Genomic DNA, 24,765 nt, shown 5'->3' with positions numbered 1-24,765 from the left:
CCAGTTTCCTGTGTCGCAGCGGTACCACCCCTTGATGCTGCTGAGAGCTGAGCAACATGATATCTGGGCATGGCTGTGGGCTGAGAAGGCATTATTAGCATTTGCGGATGGTATCCGAATTTCTCAGCAATCTGGGCTGGTTTCCAGGGGAAATCTGATCTGGTTTGGACTGGAGCTGGACGGTCTGGAACAGAAAAAATGAAATGCCAGCAGAGGTTGTGCTGCGAGGGGCTGTGATGAACGGGGAGCAGGATGCCCCATGGAGGTGCTCACCACCCCATTGAAGGTGATGGAGGCTACAGGCATGGAAAAAGGAGAGAAGATGAAGCTAAATGATCTCGTGGGTGCTCTGTCGGATGTAACGAGGGGCCCAGAAATGGGCTGAGGGGCAGCAGCACTGAGGGGTTCCCGTGACACCTTTTGCTTTCATGATTTTCTCCCCAGCCTGACCTGGACCATGCTGCCTTGCTTCTTGCCCCATCACCAGGGGCCTGTCAGGAGCCTTATGCCTCCTGGCTGGAAAACAAAGAGCTGTCCTGTTATTTAAGGGCTGTTGTTAATGTCTTCCCGTTGTGTGCCTGAGAGCCCAACAGTGAAAAACTGCTGTAGGGTATCTATTTCTTACAGACTTTCACACTATTTTTCACATTCAGAAGTGGAAATTGTAGTAGGATATCTGTTTCGCGGGGACTTTTCACACAATATTTCACATTCAAAGGCCTGGCTTAATCACAGCACTCGGTCCCAGCATTGGTGCTTCGGCTGAAGCAGATCCCAAACCTCTCCCAGTTCTCAGGCACAAGAAGCCCTCTAAGGAGGGAAGAGCAGCCCCAGGTGCCACCACTTGGTCCCCGCTGTGGGATGGGCAGGAAAGGATAAAAGGGCTGTGTGGAGAAGGGAAGGAGGTTTGGTGGGTGAGAGATGTGTGGATGTGTGTCAGCTGTAGCAGGACTAAGCCATTTCTAGGTAAGCTTTTGGCTGGGGGCAAGGCAGGAGGGGCTCTTGCTGCAAGTTATTGGTTTTTTTTTTGAATAGCAATGTGATTTTTGTGGAAGAGGTGCCCAAGCAGCAGACAATAATAGATCAATGGAGAGGTTGTTTGCCAAAGTTTCAGCTGAGTGTTTTTCGGAAAGTGGCCTAGGCTTGGCTATGCAGGGGAGTAGGCCTCACGGTGCATGGGGCTCATATGGCTCCCAAGCACGGGGGTCTGTTTGCTTTGGGGGGGTCTCTGCTTGATCCTGGGGGGCCCACCGAGCTGTGGCCCTGCTCCAGTGCTGTGCCTCTGCCTGCTCAATGCGTGGGTCCTGCTGCTGTGCATGCCTGGGTGCCATCGCTGGTGTCTCTGTGACACAATTTAGAAACGCTTTCCTCTTCTGTCAAGCCTTCAGGCCCTGTTTTTTTGGCTTCTGCAAAGCAGCACGGCTCTGCTGGAACCGACTTATCCCGGCAGAGCAGTTGCCTCTCAATCCCACATAAAATTATGGGGAGCTGGAGCATATGCGCTGCACTGCTGGCATGGCTCTTTGCATGACATCCTCAGAGCGAGCATGACAGTCACATAAATAGCATATGGGACAAGGCATTGCGGATCTGCTGCTTGTTGCATATTATTTACATACATATTCAGTACCTAGCTGATGGTTCAAAGGCATTTGTCTTCTTTTTTTTTTTTTTTTTTTTTTTTTTTTTTTTTTCATTTCTTAGTTATAGATTTGTTAGAGACTGGAGTGTTTTCAAGGCAGATAATTCAAACCTCTCAAAAACTGATGAGAATATATTTCTTTCTGCAGTTGCTGGGAATTTTCAGTAAACATCCATAGCTTCTTCTCCCTAGAAAAAGGGGCAAGGGAGCACTTCTGACACTGTGCTCAGCTGGGTCAGAACTGCGAAAGCAAACTGCCCAAAAGCAAGTTATCAGGCATCTCTTGCTATTGATCCCAATAACAGCAAGAACCTGAGTGACACCACCTTGAGGAAAGCAAGCTCAGAAGGAAGCAAATGGACACTGAATACCTTGATGCTAGGCTTCTTTTTTTTTTGGTCAATTTGTTGCTCACAGTGTAAAATGACATCAGTGTAGAGGTGACAAGCAGGTCCTTGCTCAATAGGACTTTGTGAAGATTGCCACCTGAGCACAGAGATGTGTTTTTCCCTAAGGGACAAGAGGCTAAAATACTGGGATGGGGCTTGGAGGATCTGCATTTGTCATCTGCTTCTGCCTTACTGTGCACCTGTGTAAATCATACAGCATTTCTTTTTCCTAAACCCTTCCTCTGCTGGCATATGGGCTGTGGGCCATAACAGTGAGCCCTGGAGGCTGGGTGCCCATACCCAGAATGGTGAGAAACATCAGCGACCTCCCAGGTGAGGGAACGGCAGGAGGCAGGAGGGTTTCTGTTACAGGACTGGAGGGGTTTGCTCGCTTTAAAGTTGATGGGTCTGAGATGGAAAAAGGAATGAGGCTGTAAAAAGGAATATAATGTTGCAGAGAGGATTGTTAATGGCCTTGTTCACAATCACCTGAAATGATCAGTCCCTGGAAAATTGCAAATAATGATAGCAAACAATAAAATATCAGTGAAGTGGGTAGCATCATGTACTCTTTTTCCTGTTAGAGCTTCGGGGATTTTGCTCTAAATGAATTTTTGGTAAAAGCGTGAGCCACTCGAATTATTTGTAAGCAGCAAGGATCAGGCTCCCCACTACACACGCTATCCTTCAAAATACAGGCAGCTGATAGGCTTCAAAATATGGGCTGTTTATGGCTAGGTCCATGACTAGGTGGCATGTACTGGGATCTGTTGTCTGTGCGATGGACTGGACCCCCACCATCATCCCACTGGGTGTCCAGAGATTGTCTCAAATGTGCTCTCCCTGAGAATCTGTCACAGTGGGGGCATGGCTGGGGACATCCTGCTGGTCCTGTTTCCCTTCATGGGCTTTAAGGAGCATCCCAATGGAAGCTGAAGTCAGAAGGAACATTTATTCTTTTTCCCCCCATGGTGTGGTTATTTCCAGGCCCTTGTTTGCACCTTGCAAAAAGTTATTTCTTTTTAATGTATTAGTTCTGGTGCTTAGCATTGTTAAAAAGGGTCTGCAGAGACTTTTGCCTCCTCCAAAAGGAGTCTGATGGAGCAAGTACAGGAGCTGTAATGAATACATATGATTGCAAATATTGAAGAAGTCAATGTCCCCCTTCTTTAATAGATGCTATTTCTCATGCTTCAGACTAGTCCATCAGCAATGGAAGGCAGATAATCCACTTCTGGAATCCTCCTCACCTCGCATTGTTACATGATTTATAACAGAGCCAAAGGAAGAGAATTTGTCAGCACCACCTCTGAGGTGATGCTGAATCCCCTTGTAGAAGGGACCCTGGGGAGGTGTTCTGGGCCCTGAGGCAATTTTATTTTTTTCATTCTGCCCTGACTTTTCATTCATTACTTCCTGCCAACAACACTGGGGCTCTGTTTGCCATAGATCTGTGCCATTATGCAAAGCAGTCTCTTCATAACTGAACCCAGAATTTCTTGTGCAACCTGTGTAGGGCCGAGCAGTGACTTCCCTGTGCTTTTCCACGGCTTGTCCACCGTAGGTTTTTCATGTATTTGCTTGCAGGTTTTCGTGCTCTGGAAAATTCTTGCTCTAACTTCTAGCTGTCACGCAGCCTTTTTATACTAAGCCCGAGTACCTGGCCTGTTTTTTTTTTTTTCCCTTGCTGTTTGATGTTTAGCTGAAAGCTGTGGTGCAGCTGAGCTGCTGGAGCTGCTCTCCCTGCTCAGCTGCAGGCACAGAGATTTGTGGTCTCACAAATGTTTAATGGCAGAGGAGAAATCTACCTGCCCATCACAGCTTCTGGTTTTATGATAATTGAAGCAAGTGGCTTGACCAAGGGAGATGTGCTGCTAGTGCTGTCCCTTCTGGTGGGAGAGGGGCGTGCATGTGGACCAGAGATGTGTTTGGTGCTCATGGTATGGGAAGTGGTGGGAAGAATGAGGCTGTGTCCTTGTGTGTGCATGCTGGTGGTGGTTGCTGAATTTCTACGTAATGATTAATGTCAAAAGAACAAATTTCACCCACCATTGATGGTTAGGGTGCAAACTTTTACTAATTAGCATCTGGCAGCTGCCCATCATCCCAGGAGTGATGGATGGATTTCTGAACCTCTGCTTTCGGGCTGGTCCAAGGCCCCCTGCCTGCCTTCCTTGCCTCTCCAGCTCAGGCACTTCTGTGCGAAATGATTTCACTTCTTGCAAAATTAATTCTCTGCTCATGATGGCCTTGATTAAACAGATCAGCAAACTGTGCTGAAGGTGGCAAAACAGCTTTGACACAGATATCTTCACCTCCTGAAAGGGAAGGCAGAAAGCTGTGGGCTGTTGCTATTATGGAGTGCAGGTGGCCGTGGGCTGTTTTGTGCAAAAGCAGCAAAAATCCTCCGTGATGAGGAACAGCGTGCGAAGTTAACCTAGTTGAAACAACAGTGACTGCAAATATTGGCACTTGGACTAGATTAGGTTGGAATAGACGAGATTTGTTTGCCCACGACTGGGTAGGCTATGGGTGGGCTGCGAGTTTGGAGGCAGATGGTGGAGGTACGCAGGGAAAACCCAGGGTTTTGCCTCCACCAGCACGTGTCCACCAAACGAGCAGAGAACAGGCATGCCCGGGCCCTGGCTGTGCATCTATAATCCTCTGGAAATCAGCAAACAAACTGAATATGCACAAAGGTCACTTCCAGAACAGTTCTAATCTGCTATGGGTATCCAAATTATTTACCCAATTCATCACCAAGTTCATGTGCACTCTTGGTTTGAATCTTATTTTGCAGATATTCAGTGGAAATTTGGAGGGGGAAAATCAGGATTTGCAGTGTGAATGTGTTTTTGAATCGTGTGTTGATGCTCTGGATGCTTTCTGTAAATCCAGCGTCTGTTCCTAGTGTCATCTGCTGCCTTCTTGTGCACTTTCTGGGCAATTATCACCTGGAAGAAGGGCTGCATTTTTGGCTTTTTCTTTTTTTTTGGCTTTTGTTACCTTCCTGTCTGCATAGAAACCCTCAAGCAGAAGAGCTGATGGCTTTTTCCAAGAAATAAGCTGGGAGAAGTCCTTCTGGGTCACAGATGAAATCCTGGTGGCCTTCCTTCTCAGCCCTGGTGCAGAGTCCCAGGTGGGTGTAGGGAAGATTTCTGATGAGGAAGAAATTTGTTGAGTCTCCTCTTGAGATGGTGCCTGCCCCCCTCATCCCTGGGGTGCTGAGAAGAGCAGGAGGCAAGGTAGAGTGAGATGCTTGGAAATCTTCAGGATTGAATGAAGTTTGGGGTCAAATCAAATGGAACGGAGGGGTTGGGACTGGAGGTGCAGCACAAATATCCTGGGCTTTCCTGCGTGAGAGGACGTGGCTGAGCGGTGTGGGGGAGGAGAATGATTTTTGGAAGAGTTTTGTCCCAGACACAAAACACGTCTTGGCTCTCTGTAGTCTGAGGTAGCAATCCTCATCCTCTTTTACAGCCCTTATTCCAAAACACGAGGCTTGTGAGGTCAAAAGAAGCCCCACACCAAATAAACATGCCGTCTTTGCTGCACCGGATTAGCATAAAATGAGAAGGGCTAAGTGCACTTATCGGGGTGGGAGCCAGCAGAGCAGAGCTGAATTTACAAGCACTTGTTTCCCACAGATTCCTGGGCTGTCCAGCCAGGCTCTCGCCCTGATTTACTGCTGTCCTTCCTTCAGCCTCGGAAAATCAATCCATTAACAATTAAAGTAATGTCTGGGCTAGTATTTATTTCACACTCTCATTAATGGACTGACCAAAAAGCCCTTCTTCAAACACTGCTGTATCTCACAGGAGGGCTGCGTCTCCGCTTCGTGCTTTTCCCCCCTTGCTCCCTGTCAGAGCAGGGACCTGCTTTTATGGGAGCAGTCAGGAAAATTACCATGCGCTCCCTCACCAGTCCATTACTCGCAAGGAAGGTGCAGCTTCTGTGCTAAATATCCCCAGACAAGCTTTAAAGTGGGATTAGAGCAGGAAGGGCGATGTCTGCTGGGCGCAAGCAACTCTGTGTCGGGCTCTCTGTGGGATCTGGAAGAGAAGCAGCATTCCCCAGGAGCTCCTTTTCCTATTTCTCCATCTCCTTTTGGGCAGTAGCAACGTGTCCTGAATCAGGTCTGACCCCAAAATAAACTGCTGGGAAATGACTTCTGTAGGAAATCTGATAGATGACCGAACCGGAGGGTGAGGCACCAGACCAAAAACCCCTTTTGTGCCCTGCTTGTGGGGTGGCAGAGCTTAGCTCGGACCTGAGGCTGTTGGTGCCGATCCCCCAGGGCCAGATTTAGGGGCAGGGTCCTCATGGCTCCCCCCCACACCCTTACACGCTGATCCCATCACTGCGGCTTCTTCGGGACCGCATCCTTTGAGCTGGGATCCCACGGGCAGGATGCTGCGGGTCCCAAACGCCCCTTAGCGAACCCTGCTCGCAGGATGCTGGCTCCTAACACGCCCCCCCCGCTCCGGTTCCCAGCCCTCCTCGCATTTTTGCCGGATTTTAGGACAAATTCCCCATTCTGCCTCCCACTCTCCCCTTAGCCAGCATTCGGGGTGTAGGGCAGGGGGCGATTTGCCGGGTCGCCCGGCTGCGGGATCCCACCCCAGGTAAGGCTGCGGGGTCCTCGGGGAGGGGGGGGAAGGAACCGGTGCTGGAGCCCCCCCAGCTGCAAAGGGGGGGGCCGGGAGCCCGCAGCTCCGAGCGGCAGGGGGAGGACGCAGGTGTGGGCTCGCTTTGCCTTTGGTGGGTTTGGCTTTTTCCTTTTTTTTCCTTTTTTTTTTTTTTCTCCTCCTTCCCCCCCCCCTACCACCACTCCCCCCGCATTGGTTTTACGCAGTGGCAGCAGCCAGGCAGCCGGGGCTGGCTCTGCCCAGCCGCCGTCCTCCCTCCTTCCCTCCCTCCCTCCCTCTTTCTCTCCCCCCCATCCCTCCCTTTTCCTTAAAAACGGGGGCTCCGGGGGTGCAGCCCCCTGCGCTGGCAGCAGCCCTGCCTGCACCGAGCAGCCCCCTGCCCCTGCGGCTGTGCCCAGCCCGGCTTTGTGTCCCCCCCCCCCCCCCCCATAAAACCCCCCCGGGGTGCCTGGATGCGGTAGAGGGGAAACCCGCACGCAGGTAAGCAGCCAGCTGGGGGCTTGGTATTCTATTTTATTTATTTTTTTTCCCCCAACTTTGAGCTTTTCCTGCCGCTTTGCAGGGGATGCCGCAGGGCTGCAGCAGGCAGGGGTCGGGGGGATGCCGGGGGGAGCCCCCCAGCCCCGTTTGGAGGCTGCGGTGGCTCAAATGGGGGGAGGTGTGGGGGGCACAAAGCTGCTTGTGGGGTCACCCAGCCCCGGCTGGTTTGGGGGAGGCAGGTTTGGAGCATGCAGAGCTGGGAGGGCTGGCGTGCTGCAGTGTAACCTGCACCGGCGGCGTGGAGGTACAAGGGGTGCTTGGGGTGCTCCGGGGGCTGCATCCCCTTAAAATGCTCTTGGGGAGGTCAGAGGGGGGCCGTGCCCCTCCCCAGCGATCCATACATCACCCCTCTCCCTTAGCTTGTGCTCCTATTTCATCAGCAGGCTTCACGCCCTCTCTCCGGTGCTCCAGGTCCTTGGCACGGGCTGGAGGCTCAGGATGGACCCGCTCTTCCCTGCCCACATTTTGGAAGACCCCGACCTGCGCAAGCTGCTGAACGACTCCTCCATGCTGAACCTCAGCTTCCTCCCCACCAACTGGTTCAACAACAGCACGGGGGACAGCTTCCTGCCGCTGAGCATCAAGATCACCATCGTGGTCGTCTACTCCATCGTCTGCATCGTGGGGCTGGTGGGCAACTGCTCCGTCATGTACGTGATCGTCAGGTAGGACCCGCAGGGAGCCGCTGGGGCACGTCTCCCCCCTCTCAATCCGTGCTGAGGGGGTGGTGGGGGGGAGCAGACAGGTGCTTCCCCCGTAATTGCGATGTGCTTCAGGGGCAATGATGTGGCGTTTGTTGCATTGTTTTGGTTTTATTTGGTTTTTCTCCCTCCCCAGGCGTGAGGAAGGTTCCCACCAGCTTTCAGCTGCCCTTTGGTGCCTCCTAAAGTTTAAGCCAGAGAATGGAACAGAGCGTGCAGATCTGCTCAAAAAGGGGGGCTTTTTTTTTTTTTTTGTTGTTGTTGCAAGCTGCTGGGCAGGGAGCTTCATGTCCCCGGGGAGGGCAAAGTGCTGGGAGCATCCAGCTGCTGGGATGTGCCTGGTCCTCGATGGGACATCTCCCTCCTGCGTGGTGTCCGGCACCCAGCTGCAGGTGCTGCTCCATCTGGGAGCTGCCTTTTCCCAAATCTGAATCTAATTCCAAGGGAAAGGACTTGCTGGGAGGCTCAGTCTTACTCTTACAGGGGAGAAAACAATAGGTGCAGCTCTTCCAACTCTTTGGGAAAATAAATATGATGTCAGGGTGCTGCAAAGATGAGGATGGCTCCTTGCTCTGGAGCTGGGAGCACAGGGACCTTGGCAGAGGGATGGAGCAAAGGGCTCCAGCAGCACTGGCTGACCTCCCCGCATGCCCCTGGCACCTTAATGCTCCCTGCCCTGGGATCAGAAACCCTTTTCCCCCCTGTAAGTGCAAAATGAGTTCCTGCAGCTGTCAGGGCTATGATTATGTCAAATGCCAGCCACCCTTCTCTGATCTCCGTGCCCTGTGTGCTAAGGAGCCAGCTTCCATCCTGCATACACATCTTAGCGGGTTCCTGGTGCAGGTGGATGCTGCCAGCACGGAAAAGGCACGGTAAACTTGTTTTCTCCTTCACAAAGATTATCACAGGTCAGCGGATGGAGGCTAAATCTCTGCTACAAGGGCACAGGGACGCTCCTGCTCATCAGGCTGCCTGTCAGTGAACGTCAGGGACGAGTTCACGGCAGGGAGAAGGGCTCACATCAGCACAGAGGAGGCTGGCAGTGCAGCAGTGCCACATCTGGGTAGTTTGTAGGTTACTGTAGTAAAGTCATCCAAGTGGGCACACATGAGAGCAGTCAGAGGGAATGGGCGAGGGAAATGTCCCCACCCACGGCATGCAGCTCCCGGGGGTGCCTGAGCTGCTGTGCAGGCAGGGGAAGGGGTGGGATCCTCGCCCACAGCACCTACAAACCTCAGGTGTGTGTCAGGAGGAGAAGCTCTGGCAGAAATTTATTCACAGTCTTTGAGGTCTCATGGGATGTGAACAGCCACCATCGTTTCATCCTCATGGAATTGGGCTGGGTGCTGGTTTCTTGTCCCAAATATCAATGTCACGTTGCTGGCTGTGAACATGGGGAGAAGAATCCCTCCTTCCCCTAAGGAACAGGGTCCCCACAGCAAGACTTTGCTGGCTGCTGCCCTGGGGCTGTGGTCGCTCTTGTTAGGAACAAAAATATCCCAAAGCAGCACCCTGGTCGGGGTGGACGTGTGCTGTGCCTGTGCAGGGCCACGCTTCCAAAATGGTGGCTTCAGGTTTGATCCTTTTGGCTTGGATGCCTTGCAGGTGGATAAATGGAACCAAGAGAAAGCAGGATTTAGCCTTAAAATTTCCCCTTGAACTTCTGTATTCGGTTTTTACTCATTTTAAATGATAGAAAACTCATGGCAAGCATCACCCCCCATCCACCCAGGCCTCTTCCCCTTCTCCCTGTTCCATTTTACCCAGTACAATCCTATAGATATACAGACTTAACTCTTCATTTACTCTTTTTTGGTATTGATCTGTGTTTTTTCCCCCCCCAGTATTTCTATGTGGTCCTTGAAGGACCACTTGAATCATGTACTGGAGAGGTTATAACTGACCTAAAGCATCTCTAGGTGCCACTTCTGGTTACCTCTGAAAAGGATTTTTCTTTCCTTGCCCTTACCCTTGGAGCAGATGTGATAAACCAAGCTCAGTATCTCAAATTTAACCACGGTCAAATATGTAAATTCATGCAGAGATGCCAAATTAGCAGACGTGCGTGTCTTCTGCTGGCCCAGCTGACTTCTCAAGCACAGGTTTTCTCCCAGGACTGGAGCCTGAGTGCTTCCTGGGCTTCATGCTTTAAATTGCATCTTTTGGGCTTGAAAGTTGGTTGCTGGCAAGCCAACGTGGGAATTGGGGATTCTCAAAAATATCTTATCTTCCATTAACGGGGAAAAAATGGCAAACCCACTACAGTGGATCCTACAAAAACTGTTTTCATCCTTCCTTTCAGCAGGGCTAACAAGACTTCAACACGCTACCCAAGCTGTAAGAAACTGGCGTGTTATCCTCCACAAAAAAAAGGAATGATTTGGTGATGTAGACGGTAATTGTTTCCTGTTTTTCATGGAGCAGGGAAACACAGAGTCTAATATCAGCACTCAAGAAAATTGGAGCCTTCAGGAAGGCTTGTTTGTTCCTCTTGAATGAGATTTTTACAGCTTGGGGAAAAGTTTAAAATCTCTTGGTATTTCAGACAAAAATAAGAACTCCAAGCCTCCTCTGGGTTTTCCCCTCTGCTGTAGAAGCCAACCTACATCTCTATTATATTTGGAGTCGTTTAACGTTTGGAATGATTAATTTGTAGTGGCAGTCACCATGTGACTGCCAATCCCCTCCTAGTGCTTGAAGAACTAATTGGATAAGACCGAGAAGGGCCCTTGTCAGGAGCACAATTTCCTGGACAGTAAAGGGCCTATTGTGGAAATCTGCCTCGTCTGCGGCTTTGTTCTGCTCACTCATTGTGGAGCTCCTTTGCCCGTTGAGATAATGCCTCCCCTCCCTCCCTCCCTTCTTCTGCTGTTTGTCTGCTCCCTTCTGCATATATTTCCTGGGCTGCTTTTAATGAACGTGCAACGAGGAGTTGAACAGCATGGCACGGGTAGGGTTTTGGGGAGGGAGTGGGGGAAAACAGGCTGCTGGGATCCCTCATAACTGAGCTGTGCCATGCTGGGTGCCCAAGATCTTTGTTTTCAGGAAGAAAAGATGGAGATGTCTCCAAAAGATGTGGTGTTCTCACAGTGGTGCTGCTGAGGCTGGGCCATGGGTTGGGGGCGATGCAGACCCAGCTGCCCAGCATCTTGAGGGGCATGAGGACAACCACAGCGTTGTAGTGCAGGGACTAAGACCCCAAATCTCCATGGCCCCTGGTGTGCCAGGGAAAAGGAGCAGGGCCACCATGCAGCTGCTGGCCTGGGAAGCCCTCTTGTCCCCTCTCCATCCCGTTGCTGTGATGTCCAGCAGTGATGGTCTGAAGGACTCCCTTCCTCAGTGCTGGGTCAGCCTCCCTGGGAGTGATGCCTCCTTTCTAGGGCTCTTTGCCATGGGTTCTTCATGGGGGGGTGCAGGACAGCTCCCTCCTTCTGTGCCAGGGCTCCCTCCTGGTGCAGATCCCTTGGCGAAGCACTGGGGCTGCTCAGCTCTCCCTGGTGATGACCACGGTTTTAGAGCAGTTCAGGCAGCTTTTTAGGCAGGTTGGGGCTCTCAGACCCCTACCCTTTATTCACTGCTTGCAGGTGAGGCTGTAGGAGGAGGGCTGGGATGCTGCAGGATGCTGAGGAACACGGGCAGGGCTGCGCCATCCGTCCTTCTGCTGGAAACCTGCATCGATCCCCACGAACAGGGGGGTGAGGGCAGCTGGCTGTGATGAGACAGGGAAAATGGAGTTAATTAGGAGGTTTCAGAGACGCTGATTTCCTAATAGAAAGCTTTCTAATGGGAGAACGTTGACCAGCTGCATGTCTCGGAGCTGAAATTGAGTGAGTGTTTAATGCGGTGCGGAGCCAGCGGATGCCAGCGAGGCCATCTGAGACCTCCGCTCGCTCTGGAGCTGCCTCTTTTTAGTTTTCCCTGGTTAAACAGAACAAAGACAATTGTTGCACTGTGCAGAGCAGGGAAACCCGTGCTGGGGGGTCTGTACATAATGGGAAGAGCGGGAGGGAGAGTCCCCGTGGCAGAGGCTGTGGGGGATGGATGTGCAGTCCCCTGCCTTGCAGGTCCCCACGGACCTGGGCAAATTGTCCCCCAGGCCAGGGACTTGGCCACAAGGCTCGTGGCAGCTCTCCCCATCTCCTGCTTGCAGCTCCGAGGCCCGTGCTGTTGTTTTCCCCTGGCTTTGGTGGGATGAGATGAAGGGAGTCACCCATGTGCAACAGTAATTGAGCGATGCTTAATTTGGGACTTGGTTCCTGGCGCTTTTAGGGACTGAGCATCTCCCAGGAGCTGGGGTGGCATTTAGGGCTGGAGCAATGCAGCAGGGGTGGATCCAGCTTGCGTACAGGGCTGAGAGCATCCTGCTGCAGAGCAGGCACTGCCAAACGCCCTCCTGAAACTGAAGGCAGCCCTGAGCCCCCCTACGAGACCCTGGGTGAGCTGTAGAGTTTTTTTTTTACAGCAGCCCAGCCTCTGCCCTTGGCATGGCACCAGTCGGGGCCACGCGGTGTCCCTGTCCCCGTCTGTGCTGGCTCCTGACACCATTCCCCAGAGGCTCCTGGAGGGGAGCACGGCTCATTTGTCAAAGCTGTCACCCAGACACCGAGCTGAGACTCAAAGGGCAAGAAAATCGCCTGTCCCAAAGCCCTGGTGCTGGCGGCAGCCTCCTTAACCCCTTGCTCGTCAGCCACCATCCTGCCAGGTAATTAACAGGCTTTTACGTGCCAGTGGTGCTGGCTGCTTTTGTGGGAGCATCTGGCTTCGCCGTCCAAAACGCTTTAAGCTCGCTTCATAAATTTGCTGGCTGTTTGTGGCCTGTTGCACCAGGAGGAACAATCAGGCTCAGATTGGGGAGGAATTTCAGGATGAGCTGGCTCTGAAGCAGCGATCGCAGCGGCGGGGACGTGCAGGGCACCGCGTGGGTGTGCAGCAGGGGTGACACAAACCAGGACGGTCCGTGCCAGATCAAATACCAGCTTTGTACAACCTCTGGGCTTGCGGGCAGGCTGGGAGCAGAGCTGTCACTGGACCGCTGCTGTTTTCCACCGTCACGGTTGGAGCAGCTCTGCAAAAACCCTCCTGAGCCTCTTCTGCTGTGTTTTGCTTCCCTGCTTCTCTGCAGACCTCTGCGTGTCCGGGAAGGGCAGCGAAGGCTGGTGGGGACGGAGGGAGCTGCTCGAGGGAGCAGCACTGTCTGCATCCCAATGAGCTGGAGTTAGAGCATCACCACCAAAAGGCTCGGAGAGGCAGAGGGCGCCTGGAGGTGATGCTCACGGCTCCCCTGGGCTTGAAGGCTTTGCTCTGTCCCCTCTACCCTGGTGTCTGCAGCCCTGTTTCAGCTTCTGGGGTTGCTGCAACCGGCTGGTGCTTACCCCCGGGGCATCAGGGGCGGCTTGTTCTGTGGTGGACAGGAGGAGCGATGCCAAAACAACAGCTTTGCAGCTTGCCCTGAGGCTCAGCCAGGGGCAGAATCCATCCATCCCTGCCGAAAACAAGACCTCAAAGCCCAGCACGTAGAAGAGCTGCTACCTTCCCACCTCCTTCTCTCCCAAGCTGCAGGTTCCCTCCCCTGAAGGATTTTCCCCATGTAACGCTGCCTGGGGGCTCACTTAGCAAAAAACAGGAGGAAACCAAGCGCTGAGCTGCTGTCTCCATGCTTTTCCTCTTCGGCTTCAATAGCTAGGAGAGCAGAGCAAAAGGGATTACATCTGTGGCAAAGGTGGAGCAGGATGGAGAGCTGGGAGCTGGCTGGGCTGCCCTGCAGGAGATGCTCCATTAGGAAATTGCCTCTGTGACCAAGAGCAAGAAAGTGGCTCAGCAGGGAGGTGATGTCCTCCAGGGGTCCAGAGGCTTATCCGAGTCGGAGCCGTGCTGGGGGGGAGTCTTAGGTGCCTCCTACAGCCTGAGAGCTTATTTTTTATTTTATTTTATTATATATTTTTTTTTTTGGTGCAGATTAAGAAAGAGAACACTCTCCGTTCCCAGGGAAAAAAAGAAAAGGGAGGTTAATCCACAGAGAAATGATTAATTGATTTTTGTTTGTACTGAACATTCTGGAAATGTTTGGGAACATTGGTTTGTTGGGATGATGGCTGTTGGCTCTCAGCGTGCGGAGAGGAGTGGAGCTACAAGTAATTAATTAGGTGTAAATTAATTTCTCCACCTGTTAAGAGCAAAAAAAAATGGCTCAGAATCCACTTGAAGGTCAGCTGAAAGAGGCAAGCGGTGGGGCCAGCTGCCCCCAGCACATCCTCCCTGCCAGGGGAGGTGGCTTTGCTGTCACCTCGAGGAGGGGGTGACAACAGGGACAGCAGGGAGGGGACAGCGAGGCCTCCTGGGTGGAGGGATTGGGATGGAGAGCTGAGGTTTGCAGCCTGGACAGGGCTGTCTGAGATGCCCCAGACTTCTCATTGTGCTGGGGACGGGGGCATGCGTGGATGGGGACAGTGTTGTCCTCTGTGGATGCAGGATGGGTCCAGCCTTAGTGGTAGATACAAAGGGATTGTTGCTTGCTTCTCAAGTTGCTCAGAATTTCTTATTTTTTCCCTTCTATGTGATTAAGCGGGCCTTTTTAAAAATTATTATTTTTTAATGCAGTTGTTATTCCTGTAAGTTATAACATCAGCGAAAGAAGCTGGAGTTAGAGACGTGGTGATGAATTGCCTCTGTCCTCGCATCCTGTAAGGATGGACTGGAACAAGCTTGACCTTTGGGAAGGCAAGATCAGCCTGGTCTGAGGGCAAAGAGGCAGCCTGCAGCTCCCAGGAGTCATTTGCTAAGACAGTCTTAGGTGACTGAATAAATTCCTGAAGCCTGAGCTGACAACGCTTTTATGTATTTTTATGTGCTGATACAGAAAAATGATTTAATTTCTTTCCCCCCACCACTGACACAAGCTGCTGACCCAGAAGGGAAAAAAATCCCCTCACAACAGGAAAGACACCGGTACTTTTCCTTTACTACTTTTGGTTATAGAAATTAGTTTGATCAGAGGAGGCTTTCTAAGAACCCATCACTTGCTTGGCGGCTGTGATTTCTGGGCCAGGAGGAGCCTGACTCAGGCTCACGTGGGACCATCAGGTGCTTGTGCCAATGTTCACCCCCTCCAAAACCTTCCCTTGGCTTTCAAGGTCAAAGGTGGGCTCCTTTGCTCCTTGGCTTTGCTGTCCTGGCTTAATTTGACCAAAAGCTTTTCAGGTCATATCAGACCCCGTAATATTCTAGTGCCTAGTGAAGTGGAAATAGCGCAGTAGTTTATGGGTTTCAGTGTTGCTCCCGAATGAACTTGCCCTCGATTAATAACATATCATCGTCTGCCATGTCTGGCAACGCTTCTGCAAAGGCCATTAGTATAGTAAATGATGGATGAACTGAAGTTTTAAAATATGCCAGCGTTTTAGCTCTCTGTGTCCGTGCGAGGAGCATCCTGGAGCTGAAAGGTTAGGCTCAGTCACAGCTGAGTTTCCATTTCTGCACGCTCTGCATGCATCCCTGGGCAGCTGATCACATCTTTCCCAGCATCGCTTCCCATCTGTGAAAAGGAGATGACCAACGTTAGAGCAAGGTGAATCTTTTGGGGCCGTCAGTTCATGCGATAAAAGCGATATAATAATGACAAAAACCCTTTGGAGTTTGGCTCAAGTCTTTATCTCCAAACTGTCTCTTTCCTTGGGAAGATCCCCTGTGATATTTTGATGTCTGATACACATCTCATTCCTCACCAGGGCTGGCCATCTCACCCAGGTCTTACAGCTCACGTTAGCCAGTGTCTTTGGCTATGAGCCTGTACAAAATGGCTAATCAACTTATCCCTGGGCTGTATGAAGCCTTTCAAATCAGCTTACTGGCTAAAGCTCTCACCAGTATTTAAGATAATGAAGCCATATGTGATGAAATTCTAGATTAGTCTTATTGAAGTCATTTTTCAAAAAGCACGATAGGAGTTGACAGCCTCAGGCTTTCATTGTCCTTCCGTGCGGTCTGTGGGAATAAGCTTTTCCTGCCCGTGAGGCTGTGTGTGGAAGCACCACTTTCATCACTGCAGGAACTGGGAATGAGCTCATGGGAGGTAGAAAGGAAGGAGCAGTGTTCAATCTCTCTTCCATTTTATTTATTTATTTATTTATTTATTTATTTATTTATTTATTTATTTATTTGTTAGAAAAATACAACGTCTCCTTCCTACCATGACAGAGGGCCCTCTTCATCAGACCGTGGTGCCTTACCCATCGCTCACCAAGGGCAGCTGGAGCTCTAACCCTTGCTCACTTCTGTATTTCAGATTCACCAAGATGAAGACAGCCACCAACATTTACATCTTTAACCTCGCTCTGGCCGATACCTTGTGTCTGATGACCTTACCCTTCCAGGGTACGGACACGTTCCTGGGCTTCTGGCCCTTCGGCAATGTCCTCTGCAAGATTGCCATCTCTATAGACTACTACAACATGTTCACCAGCACCTTCACCCTGACAATGATGAGCGTCGACCGCTACATCGCGATCTGCCACCCGATCAAAGCCCTGGACATCCGCACTCCCCACAAGGCCAAGGTGGTGAACGTCTGCATCTGGGCACTGGCTTCTGTCTTTGGCATCCCTGCGATGGTGATGGGATCTGCAGAAAATGAAAACAATGGTCAGTGAAAAGGCATCTGGGGTGGGAGAGTTTGATGGAGTGGCCATGGGTTGGCAAGGTACTGGAGGGGGCAGTCAGTGGGTTGAGCTCCTTGCTGTACAGCCCCTTTTTATCCCTTGCCTCTTTGTCTTTGCCTCACTGCTATTTTATTTTCTGTATCAAGCATGCCAAACCAAACTGAAAGTGCAGATGTTTCTGTTCCTGACGTGGGTTTGCTGATCTTCCTCTCCTTTCTATTTTTCCCTTGCAGAAATTGATTGTCTAATTAAGCTCCCTTCACCTGTGGATTACTGGGACCCAGTGTTTGGCATCTGCGTCTTTCTCTTCTCCTTCATGATCCCTGTGTTGATCATTACCATTTGCTACAGCCTCATGATCCGACGCCTCAAGAACGTCCGCGTCCTCTCAGGCTCCAAGGAGAAGGACCGAAACCTGAGGCGCATCACCCGCATGGTCCTGGTGGTGGTGGCCGTCTTCATCATCTGCTGGACTCCCATCCAGATTTTTGTGCTGGTCCAGTGCTTGGGTGCCAAGGCAGAGAGTGAGCTCGAGCTGGCCATCTCCTGCTTCTGCACGGCGTTGGGCTACGCCAACAGCAGCCTGAACCCCGTCCTCTATGCCTTTTTGGATGAGAACTTCAAGGCGTGCTTCAAGAAGTTCTGCTTCCCCAGCGCCTTCAGGACGGAGCTGCAGATGTCCAACAGGATGTGCAGCATCGCCAAGGATGTGGCTTATGCCTGCAAGAACTCGGAGGGGACTAACAATCCGGCCTGACTAGGCATGGAAATTCCCATGGTGGCTGTCGCCCAGCAGAGTCCAACCACCCCCACGTCGGAGCTAACTCAGATAACGGCCCTTTAGCAGGGCCTCGGGACTGAGAGGCAAGAAACCAAGGAAATAATTTTGGGGGTTGGGAAAATTGGACACCGCAAGAGCATGCAAAAAAAAAAAAAAAGGCAGTTTGATGTATTTTTAATTCTGGTGCACGCTGCACTGAGGAACATCTCTAAAATCAGCCTTTTGATTCCTGTGAAACCCTGACGGTTTGCAACGCTGTGGAGAATTCAGGATTTAAGGGTTTCAAACAGGCATTGCTCCTGCACCTTACGCTTCTGCTGCTGGGAGACAGACAAAACGCAGACTTTTCCATTTCTTTTTCTCCTCCCTGAGTTCAGACTCTCGGCTCGCGTGGCTCACCAGGTAGCTCGTGTGCGGTTTTATTCCTGCAGCACTGCTCTGAAATGAGACTTCGCTGAAGCCAAAGCGGGCAACGGCTGTCGGAGCAAACCCAAGATCATCTCCAGGATGAGTCACCGCCAGGGGAAGGCTGCGGGGAGGGAGAGGAGGGAGCAGAGCTGGCAGAAAGGGAAATTCAAGCTGCCAGGAGCCGGGGCTTGAAGCCTCAGGCGGACAAGGGCAGCTCCTGGGGACGGAGCTCTGCGGCAAAATCCTCCGCCCGAGCTGGGCATTGAGGAGGGGCTGCCAAAGCTGACGAGCACAGCTCAGAAGAGGAGGAAGGAAAGACAGATGAAATGAACACACCTTTGTTTACATGCTGCTATAATTTTATTTTTTTTAAGCACTGTATTTCCGTTGTGATAATGGACAGAATGGCTGTATATACGCACATGCGTCTCAATATTGCTATGGGTACAGCTATGGCATGGGATTTTGGCTTGCCAAGCATGCCTTGGTGACCCTCCTCACTGAGAGGGGGAAGGAATGAGGTGGCTTACGTACACAAGTACTTATGTATAGGGGAAAGCCAGCTCAGAGCATTACACTGGCAGCTCCTCCAGGAGACACGGATGTTTCTGGTGTGAAGGGCAGCCTAAAACAGTCCCACCTGCTCCGTGTCAGATAAACCGTGTACAGACCATACAAAAAGCAGTTTATTTTTTTTAAGCAAAATGACTTACGTGATGCTGAGAGAGCTGGGGAAACGCTGCTGAGGCACCACCCCCAACCAGACTGATTTTCCTCTCCCAAAACCTGGTAAAAAATGAAATTTGGGAAGTATTCCCGAAGAGTTTAACCACCAAGCACCCTCTGCTCTGGCAGGGACAGCAGACTTGGGGTTTTGTAGCACAACAGCCCTGGGAAACCTTGGGGAGCGGTGGCTTGTGGTGCTGATGGGGGAGTGAAGCAGCGACCTCTGCATGGAGAGGAGAGGTCAGCCCCAACGCAAGAAAAGGCATCATCAGCCAAACTGTACAGATTTCACCTGAATATATATTTCTTGTGCTCTGGTCTATGAGATTCTGTATTTTTAATGTATTGATTTGCCAATATTTTGATGCTGTCATGTTCTTTATATATGCTGTACAAAAGAATCCGATGTTATATTTCTATGTAGAAGTGTTTCCCCCATGGTTGGGCTTAAAATATAAAATATAGATGCGATTCCAGTGTCCCATGTATAGGACCCAGACCCCTTGCAAGCTGTGCAAGCTGGAAGGATTTTCACGCTGTTTAGCGTTTGATTGGGAAGCTGGAGGGGTACCAGAGAAAACTTTTACAAGTAGCACTTCCCCTGAATAACCAAGGGAGAGGAGGAGCTCTGGGCACTTTAAGCACTTTGCGATGGATGTTTGTCCCCTTGCACTCACCAGGAAATCTCGTACAGCCCCCAGGTATGTAAAGGAGACTGCCCAGGACCATGATCCTGGCTGGCTGCATCCGTGCCTGCGATAAAATGAGCATGGAGCATCACCTGGGCATGGGGTGCTGGGTGCACGTGGGGTTGGGACATGGCTGCTGGGCTCCTTAGTTCAGGTTCAGCAGCAGCCACGCTCCCTTTGTAATTCCTGGTTGCGTTTTTAAATAGATTTATGCCCTCTGAAGATCCCCCAGTGTTTGGCATTTTTTATAAGGATTTTGTTATAATGACTATGCTGCAACAATCTCGCGTAATCAAGTACCCAATAAATGTGTGTTTACTGAGCTTTTGGGTAATTCCGTGGCCCTTGCAGTGAACGTGTTTAGGCATTCTGTTCAATGCTCAGTGGAGTTCGTTATGAGAAGAACAACAAAACCTGGAAGCAAAAGCTTTATTGTACCGTGCCTACAGAGTTAAAGGCTTGTGATCGGCTGGCCGGCTGGAGCGCAGGCTCTTTAATTCTCCTCTGAAATGGCTGTGTTGATATGATTTTACAATTACCGCCGTGTAAGTGACAATTTCCTAGGTGGCTACTTGTGCGCTTTAATAAAGGAAAATAAAAACCCCGTGTACTTGGAATGATGCGGAGTCTGGGAGCCTGAAGTGCACGGAGCAGCTTGCTGGGGTGGGCTTATTTCTCCACCCAAAGCACTGCCGAGGGCATGCAACACCACCGAAACACCCAGTCCCTTTTTATTGAGGTCAGAGGGGATGTTTCTTACGCTGGCTTTGTCTGGAGGCAGCCTGAAAGCAGAAGATGTGAGGAAACTACAAAAAGGGGTGGTTGGAGAGGGGCACGAGCTGCCCGCACCCCAAAGCCCCACTGCAGGCAGGTCCCATGGGGCACCAGCTGCTGGGGTTCAGGGCTGGAATAAACCCTTCCCATCCCCCTGCTGCCTCTTCTCTGGGTTTACAGGGCTGGGCAGGACGGGGAATTACAGCACTGCTCCGAAAACAAAGCCAAAGCAATATTCTGCAGCCTGACTAGATGGATTATCTAGTGAGATGTGCAATAAGGAAAGTGTCTTCTCTCTGCATGGAGATCAATATTCCTACCCGGGCAGGTAAATAGCAGCAGAGGTTTCTTTATTAACAGTGGGGATTTTTTTTTTCCAAAAAAAAAAAAAAAAAAGAGAGAAAATTGGTGAGGAAAAAAAAAAACAACACTGAAATCTTTATTGCTTTTCTAGTTCAGTTAATTATAAGTACCCAGGAGTGAGTTCTTATGGCAAAGCCATAAAATAAAACACTTTACTCAGTATTATGGAATTTATTAATGTCCTAAGCGTTCTCCCTGCTGCTGCTGGCCGTGGAGGCCCGGGGAGGGATGAGCTGAGCTCTCCCCAAGGACTCCCCTTGGCTCACGGCACCGGCACCTCCGGGCAGAGCTCTGGCTTTTGAGGGATGCTTTGCTCTGCCAGCACCACGTCTCCTTTTGCCTCTGCCCAGGCTGTTCTGCTGAAAACTTTCCCCCAGAACGAACCACGATTTCTACAAGCAGCAATCAGGTGCCGAATCTGCACCTCGCTGCAGTTCAGGTGGTTTTATGTCGAGGGAAGAACTCACCTGGGGAGGGCAGAGCTGTCTTTTACTGAGCTGCAGATTAGGCTGAGGGTCTCTGGGTCGGGTCAGCGTTCACCTGAAGTCACCCTCCCAGTGCCCAGCGCCCTTGGGAGCCGCAAAGCCCTTCACCATCTGCCACTCGTGCCCTGAGAAAGACATTATCTAATGCTGAGAGGTTGCCAAGGCTATTTTTCCGAAGTGTTTTCGTGAGGAGCTAGACTGCAAATATGTCTCTCTCTTTCTTTATTTATTTTTTTTTCCCTCTCCAGAGGAAGATTTGTCAGCTCCTTAAGGAGCTGGAGCTGGGCTCTGATCTCCCGCTGGGTACTTGGGGTGCTGTGGCTGGGTGCTGGGAGCAGGATGCCCCCCGTCCCGCGCTGCTTTGTGGGGAGATGGGTGCTCTGTGTGGCTGCAGCCTCCGTGTTTTAATGCGGGAGGTCTGCAGGAGCAGCTGGTGCTGGCGCAGCCCTTGCTACCTGCTCAGAAAGAAGCCTGGCAGCAAAGCAGCCTCTGCCAGAAACGCTCGGCTTTGCTTCCCCACTCATTTCCCCGTGCTTCCCTTCAGCTATTTTTGTGGCTATTTATGTGTGAGCAGGATTCTTCCCCCAGCAAGGGGAACCTCCTCTGGAAGGCTCCTGGGCTGTACCCTGGTGGTGCCTTCCCCTCCACGCTGGGTTTCCATGTGGCTCTATCACCGTGATGGTTTTAGGTCTCACCCCTGCTTCTCTGGGGTGCTTCACATCCCCAATCTGAACCTTCTGAGCCATGCCCCAAGGCTGGAATAAGGGCAGGAAAATGAAATGAGGTCTGGAGGTTTCAGCATCACGGTGCTGTGTAAGGAGCAGAGATACAAGGCTATAAGATATAAGAGCTGTGATGCCAACTGATGTTTGGCGCAGGGTTTTTGGGGGTGGGAGGTGATGTTAGAGGATCTGTAGCCTCTCCTTGCCATGCCTGAGCTGATGCACATCCATTTTGAGTGGCTGCATGCCCCTGCCTTGCCTATTAAACTGAGGCCACATACCTCCTTTGCTTAAAACATGTAATATCATATGGGTTAAGGCCACGACTCATTCCAAAAGGACTTTCAGGATTTGTCTGAGCACTGAGCAGACATGCAAAAGGACTGCTAACGGGGTGGGGACACTCCAGAAGGAGCCCCCCGGCTCCTGAACTCCCTTTGTTCCTTTCCTCGCTACCCCGAAGCCTGGATAAATTGCATGACAGACTGAAATGATCAATAAATAGAACAACATGGGTATGTATCTTGGCAACGATGATGCTAATCAGCCATGTAAACTGACTTTGCTCTCTCTCTCCCTTAAAGCAGCGCAGTCCCAGCTGTCTGCAGAGGAGTGATGGGGGCTCTCTGCAGCCCGGGGCACCCAGGTCGTCTTTTCCCCTGCCTTGCTCTGTGAGCAGCCGCAAGATTTCTGCTTCAGCAACCCAAAAAACTCACTCCTTGGAGTGGAAAATGTAAAATAATACCCCCAAACCAGCTAGGACCACCTTCACCCTAGGAGAACATCTCTCCTGTTTGGCTTTCAGGGTATTTGCTCCTCTGTCCTTGAGCTGCTGGTTGGGTCCCTGGAAGCAAATCCCCTTGCTCTGTGCTGGCACTGCTTGGGATGCTCCTGAGCAATGTGCAGGTTGCATCATTTGTGGCTCCGTGATGGTGTTATGCATGTCCTTGCTGCTTGTTCCTGCTTGACTCCCCAACCCTTGCCTCCTCCTGCAGCATATAGGAGCTGGGTGGCAAATCCGACCTGCAGAGCCCGTGCTGGCACCAATTTCTGGACGCAGCCTGTCCATTAATGCAGCAAAAGGCGTTTTTCCTCCAGTGCATGTAACTGGTGCAAGAGGCCGTAGCTCCCGTGGGGCTGGGGGCTGCGAGGAGCCCTCCTGCCTGCACTCACCCACCGCTGGCATCCAGCCTGGCAGCGTGCTCGGGAGCCAAGAGCCGAGCAGCACCAGCCCTGCCAAACAGAGTTTGAGCACGGTGAGGTGAAGGATGAATTGGCAAGAAGCTAAGCAGGCAGCTTGATTTTTATTTATTTATTTATTTTTCTTTTTTCCCAAGGAAACCGCTGGCAGAATTAGCGCGTTCCCACAATCTGGTGCTTGGTTGCATCAGCTCACCTTTCTGCTGGTAGTGGAAAGGAGACCCGGCGAAGTTTGCAGCGGCTCTATCCAGGCTATAAACATCGATTTTTGTGTGTGTTTTCAGCCTGCCATGTGCGGTAAGTACTCTAAAAGGACCCTGCCATGCTGATTCACTCGGTGATGAGGAACAAAAACACAAGCCATGCAGTCAATAGGTAATCAAGATTAATGGCTTTTCAGCCTGCTTTCCCCCCTGTGAAATGAATCCTGCCTTGTGACTCGGCTGTTTAACGTTTGCTCAATTTTAGGCATTAATGGCAACTTCTCCACGCGCACAGGTCATTTGTTCACATCCTTTGGACTTCCCCTCGTCTCGTCATCGTGCTGTTCTTGCTTTGCTTAACCACAGAGAAAATTCCTGGAGATAATCGCTCGCCTCCAGGGATTAAGCTTAAAAGAGCAGAAAACGAGCCCAACCTCTGGCTGCTAGCGTTCATCCCTGCTCCCTGCATTCCTGCAGCGGTGGGGATGGAAAACCGAGCAGGGCTGCTCTTCCCACAGTTTGCTTTGGCATCTTCTCTGGGGTTCAGCTTCAATGCGTTCTCCTGGAAAACCACCTCGTGTGTTAGGGATGGAAGTGAGCCTGGTGGCGAGGCTCTGACCTGTCTCATCCCTGCTCCTCCAGCCTCCTCTGCCTGGCTCCTGCTCAGCCTGCAAGGAAGGAGCTTGGCTGAGCTCAGCCCGCAGCACAGAGCTGCCCTCCTTCTCCACCACACAGCGCAGAGAAATGTAATTACACCCGCATCCATCGCATCGATACGAGGCAGCAGCGGGCTGAGTCTCTCGGGACGCTCCATTGCATTGAAATCTGACTTTATTAATTACCAGCCTCTGATCTCATTTGAAGGTTAAGTTTATGAAACCGAATCCTTATTTTTTCGGCGTTCCTTGTTCATCTGTCTTATTGAATTTTGTCCGGGGGATGTTTTGGGCTTTAGAAACTCCCGAGCTGCCTTGTTCTTCAGCTGTGAGCTGCCCAGGGAAAGCCACAGAGCAGGGGCAGATGATGATGCACAGAAGCCCTGGTGAAAGAAGGAGAAATAAATTCCAGCTCCAGGAGCTGAAAACGGAGACACGTCCCTGCTGGGAGCTGTCTTTTGCTGGGATAAAGCTGTGGTTTATTTTGCCCTCCTTAGGGACTCCCTGTCCCCATGCAGGAGGTGCTGAGGGGACACAGGCCAGGGGTGGTGGCTTTCCAGAGCCACGGTCACCTCCACTCTGGGAAAGCTTTCCAGCTGCCTCTATATGCAGAGAGCACTGGATTTGGCTTTAGGCACTTATAGGAGTGCCTGTTTTTTATCTAGACATCAAATATTATTTTTTTTTAAAGGGAAAATAGCCGCTAAACAGCTCTTGAAGCTTCGGGCTAGTGCCTAATTCCACTCGAAGAGCTTTGTTAGATAATTGTAATACTTTTCGGAGAGAAAATAGAGCAATTGAGGCTCGTAATTAAAAGCTATTCAGATAGCTTTGATCTTTCTCTCTGCATCTTTGCTTACCAAAAGCAAATGCCAGCGAGAAACTCCTGGCAATATTTACTGCCACTGCACTTGGTGTTTTTCTTTCCCTCCCAGCACAAGTGAGCTGAGGGTGGGAACACCAAGCTTGGAGGAGCTGGGACCCTCCGAAGGCATCAAACTGGGCTCGTTTCACCCCAAACTAGGGGAGAACCTGGGTGGCTCCCTGGTTCCCTGGGTTTGCAGTGGGAGCATCGGGGGCTGGTGGCTCATCAGCACCTTTTGGCCCTATCCAGATGTCCCCCAGGAGCCCCCGGGATCCCGTGGGTGACAATGCAAATGCTATGGACAAGCCAGGCTGGACA

At 51.2% G+C, this 24,765-nt stretch overlaps 1 protein-coding gene across 1 annotated transcript; it reads left to right on the top strand.

The window, feature by feature from the left end:
• Positions 1 to 843: 843 nt before the first annotated feature.
• Positions 844 to 19,222, top strand: OPRL1 (opioid related nociceptin receptor 1). The gene is made up of 5 exons (XM_068700580.1): positions 844 to 966; positions 5,054 to 5,170; positions 7,601 to 7,885; positions 16,203 to 16,558; positions 16,809 to 19,222. Exons 2-5 carry the CDS (start codon positions 5,124 to 5,126, stop codon positions 17,330 to 17,332), a joined length of 1,212 nt encoding a protein of 403 aa, XP_068556681.1. The 5' UTR covers positions 844 to 966; positions 5,054 to 5,123; the 3' UTR covers positions 17,333 to 19,222.
• Positions 19,223 to 24,765: the final 5,543 nt, after the last annotated feature.

The sequence above is a fragment of the Anas acuta genome, chromosome 16 (genome assembly GCF_963932015.1).
Source record: "Anas acuta chromosome 16, bAnaAcu1.1, whole genome shotgun sequence".
NCBI classification, from domain to species: domain Eukaryota; kingdom Metazoa; phylum Chordata; class Aves; order Anseriformes; family Anatidae; genus Anas; species Anas acuta.
This window is presented reverse-complemented; position numbering and strand designations above follow the sequence as displayed.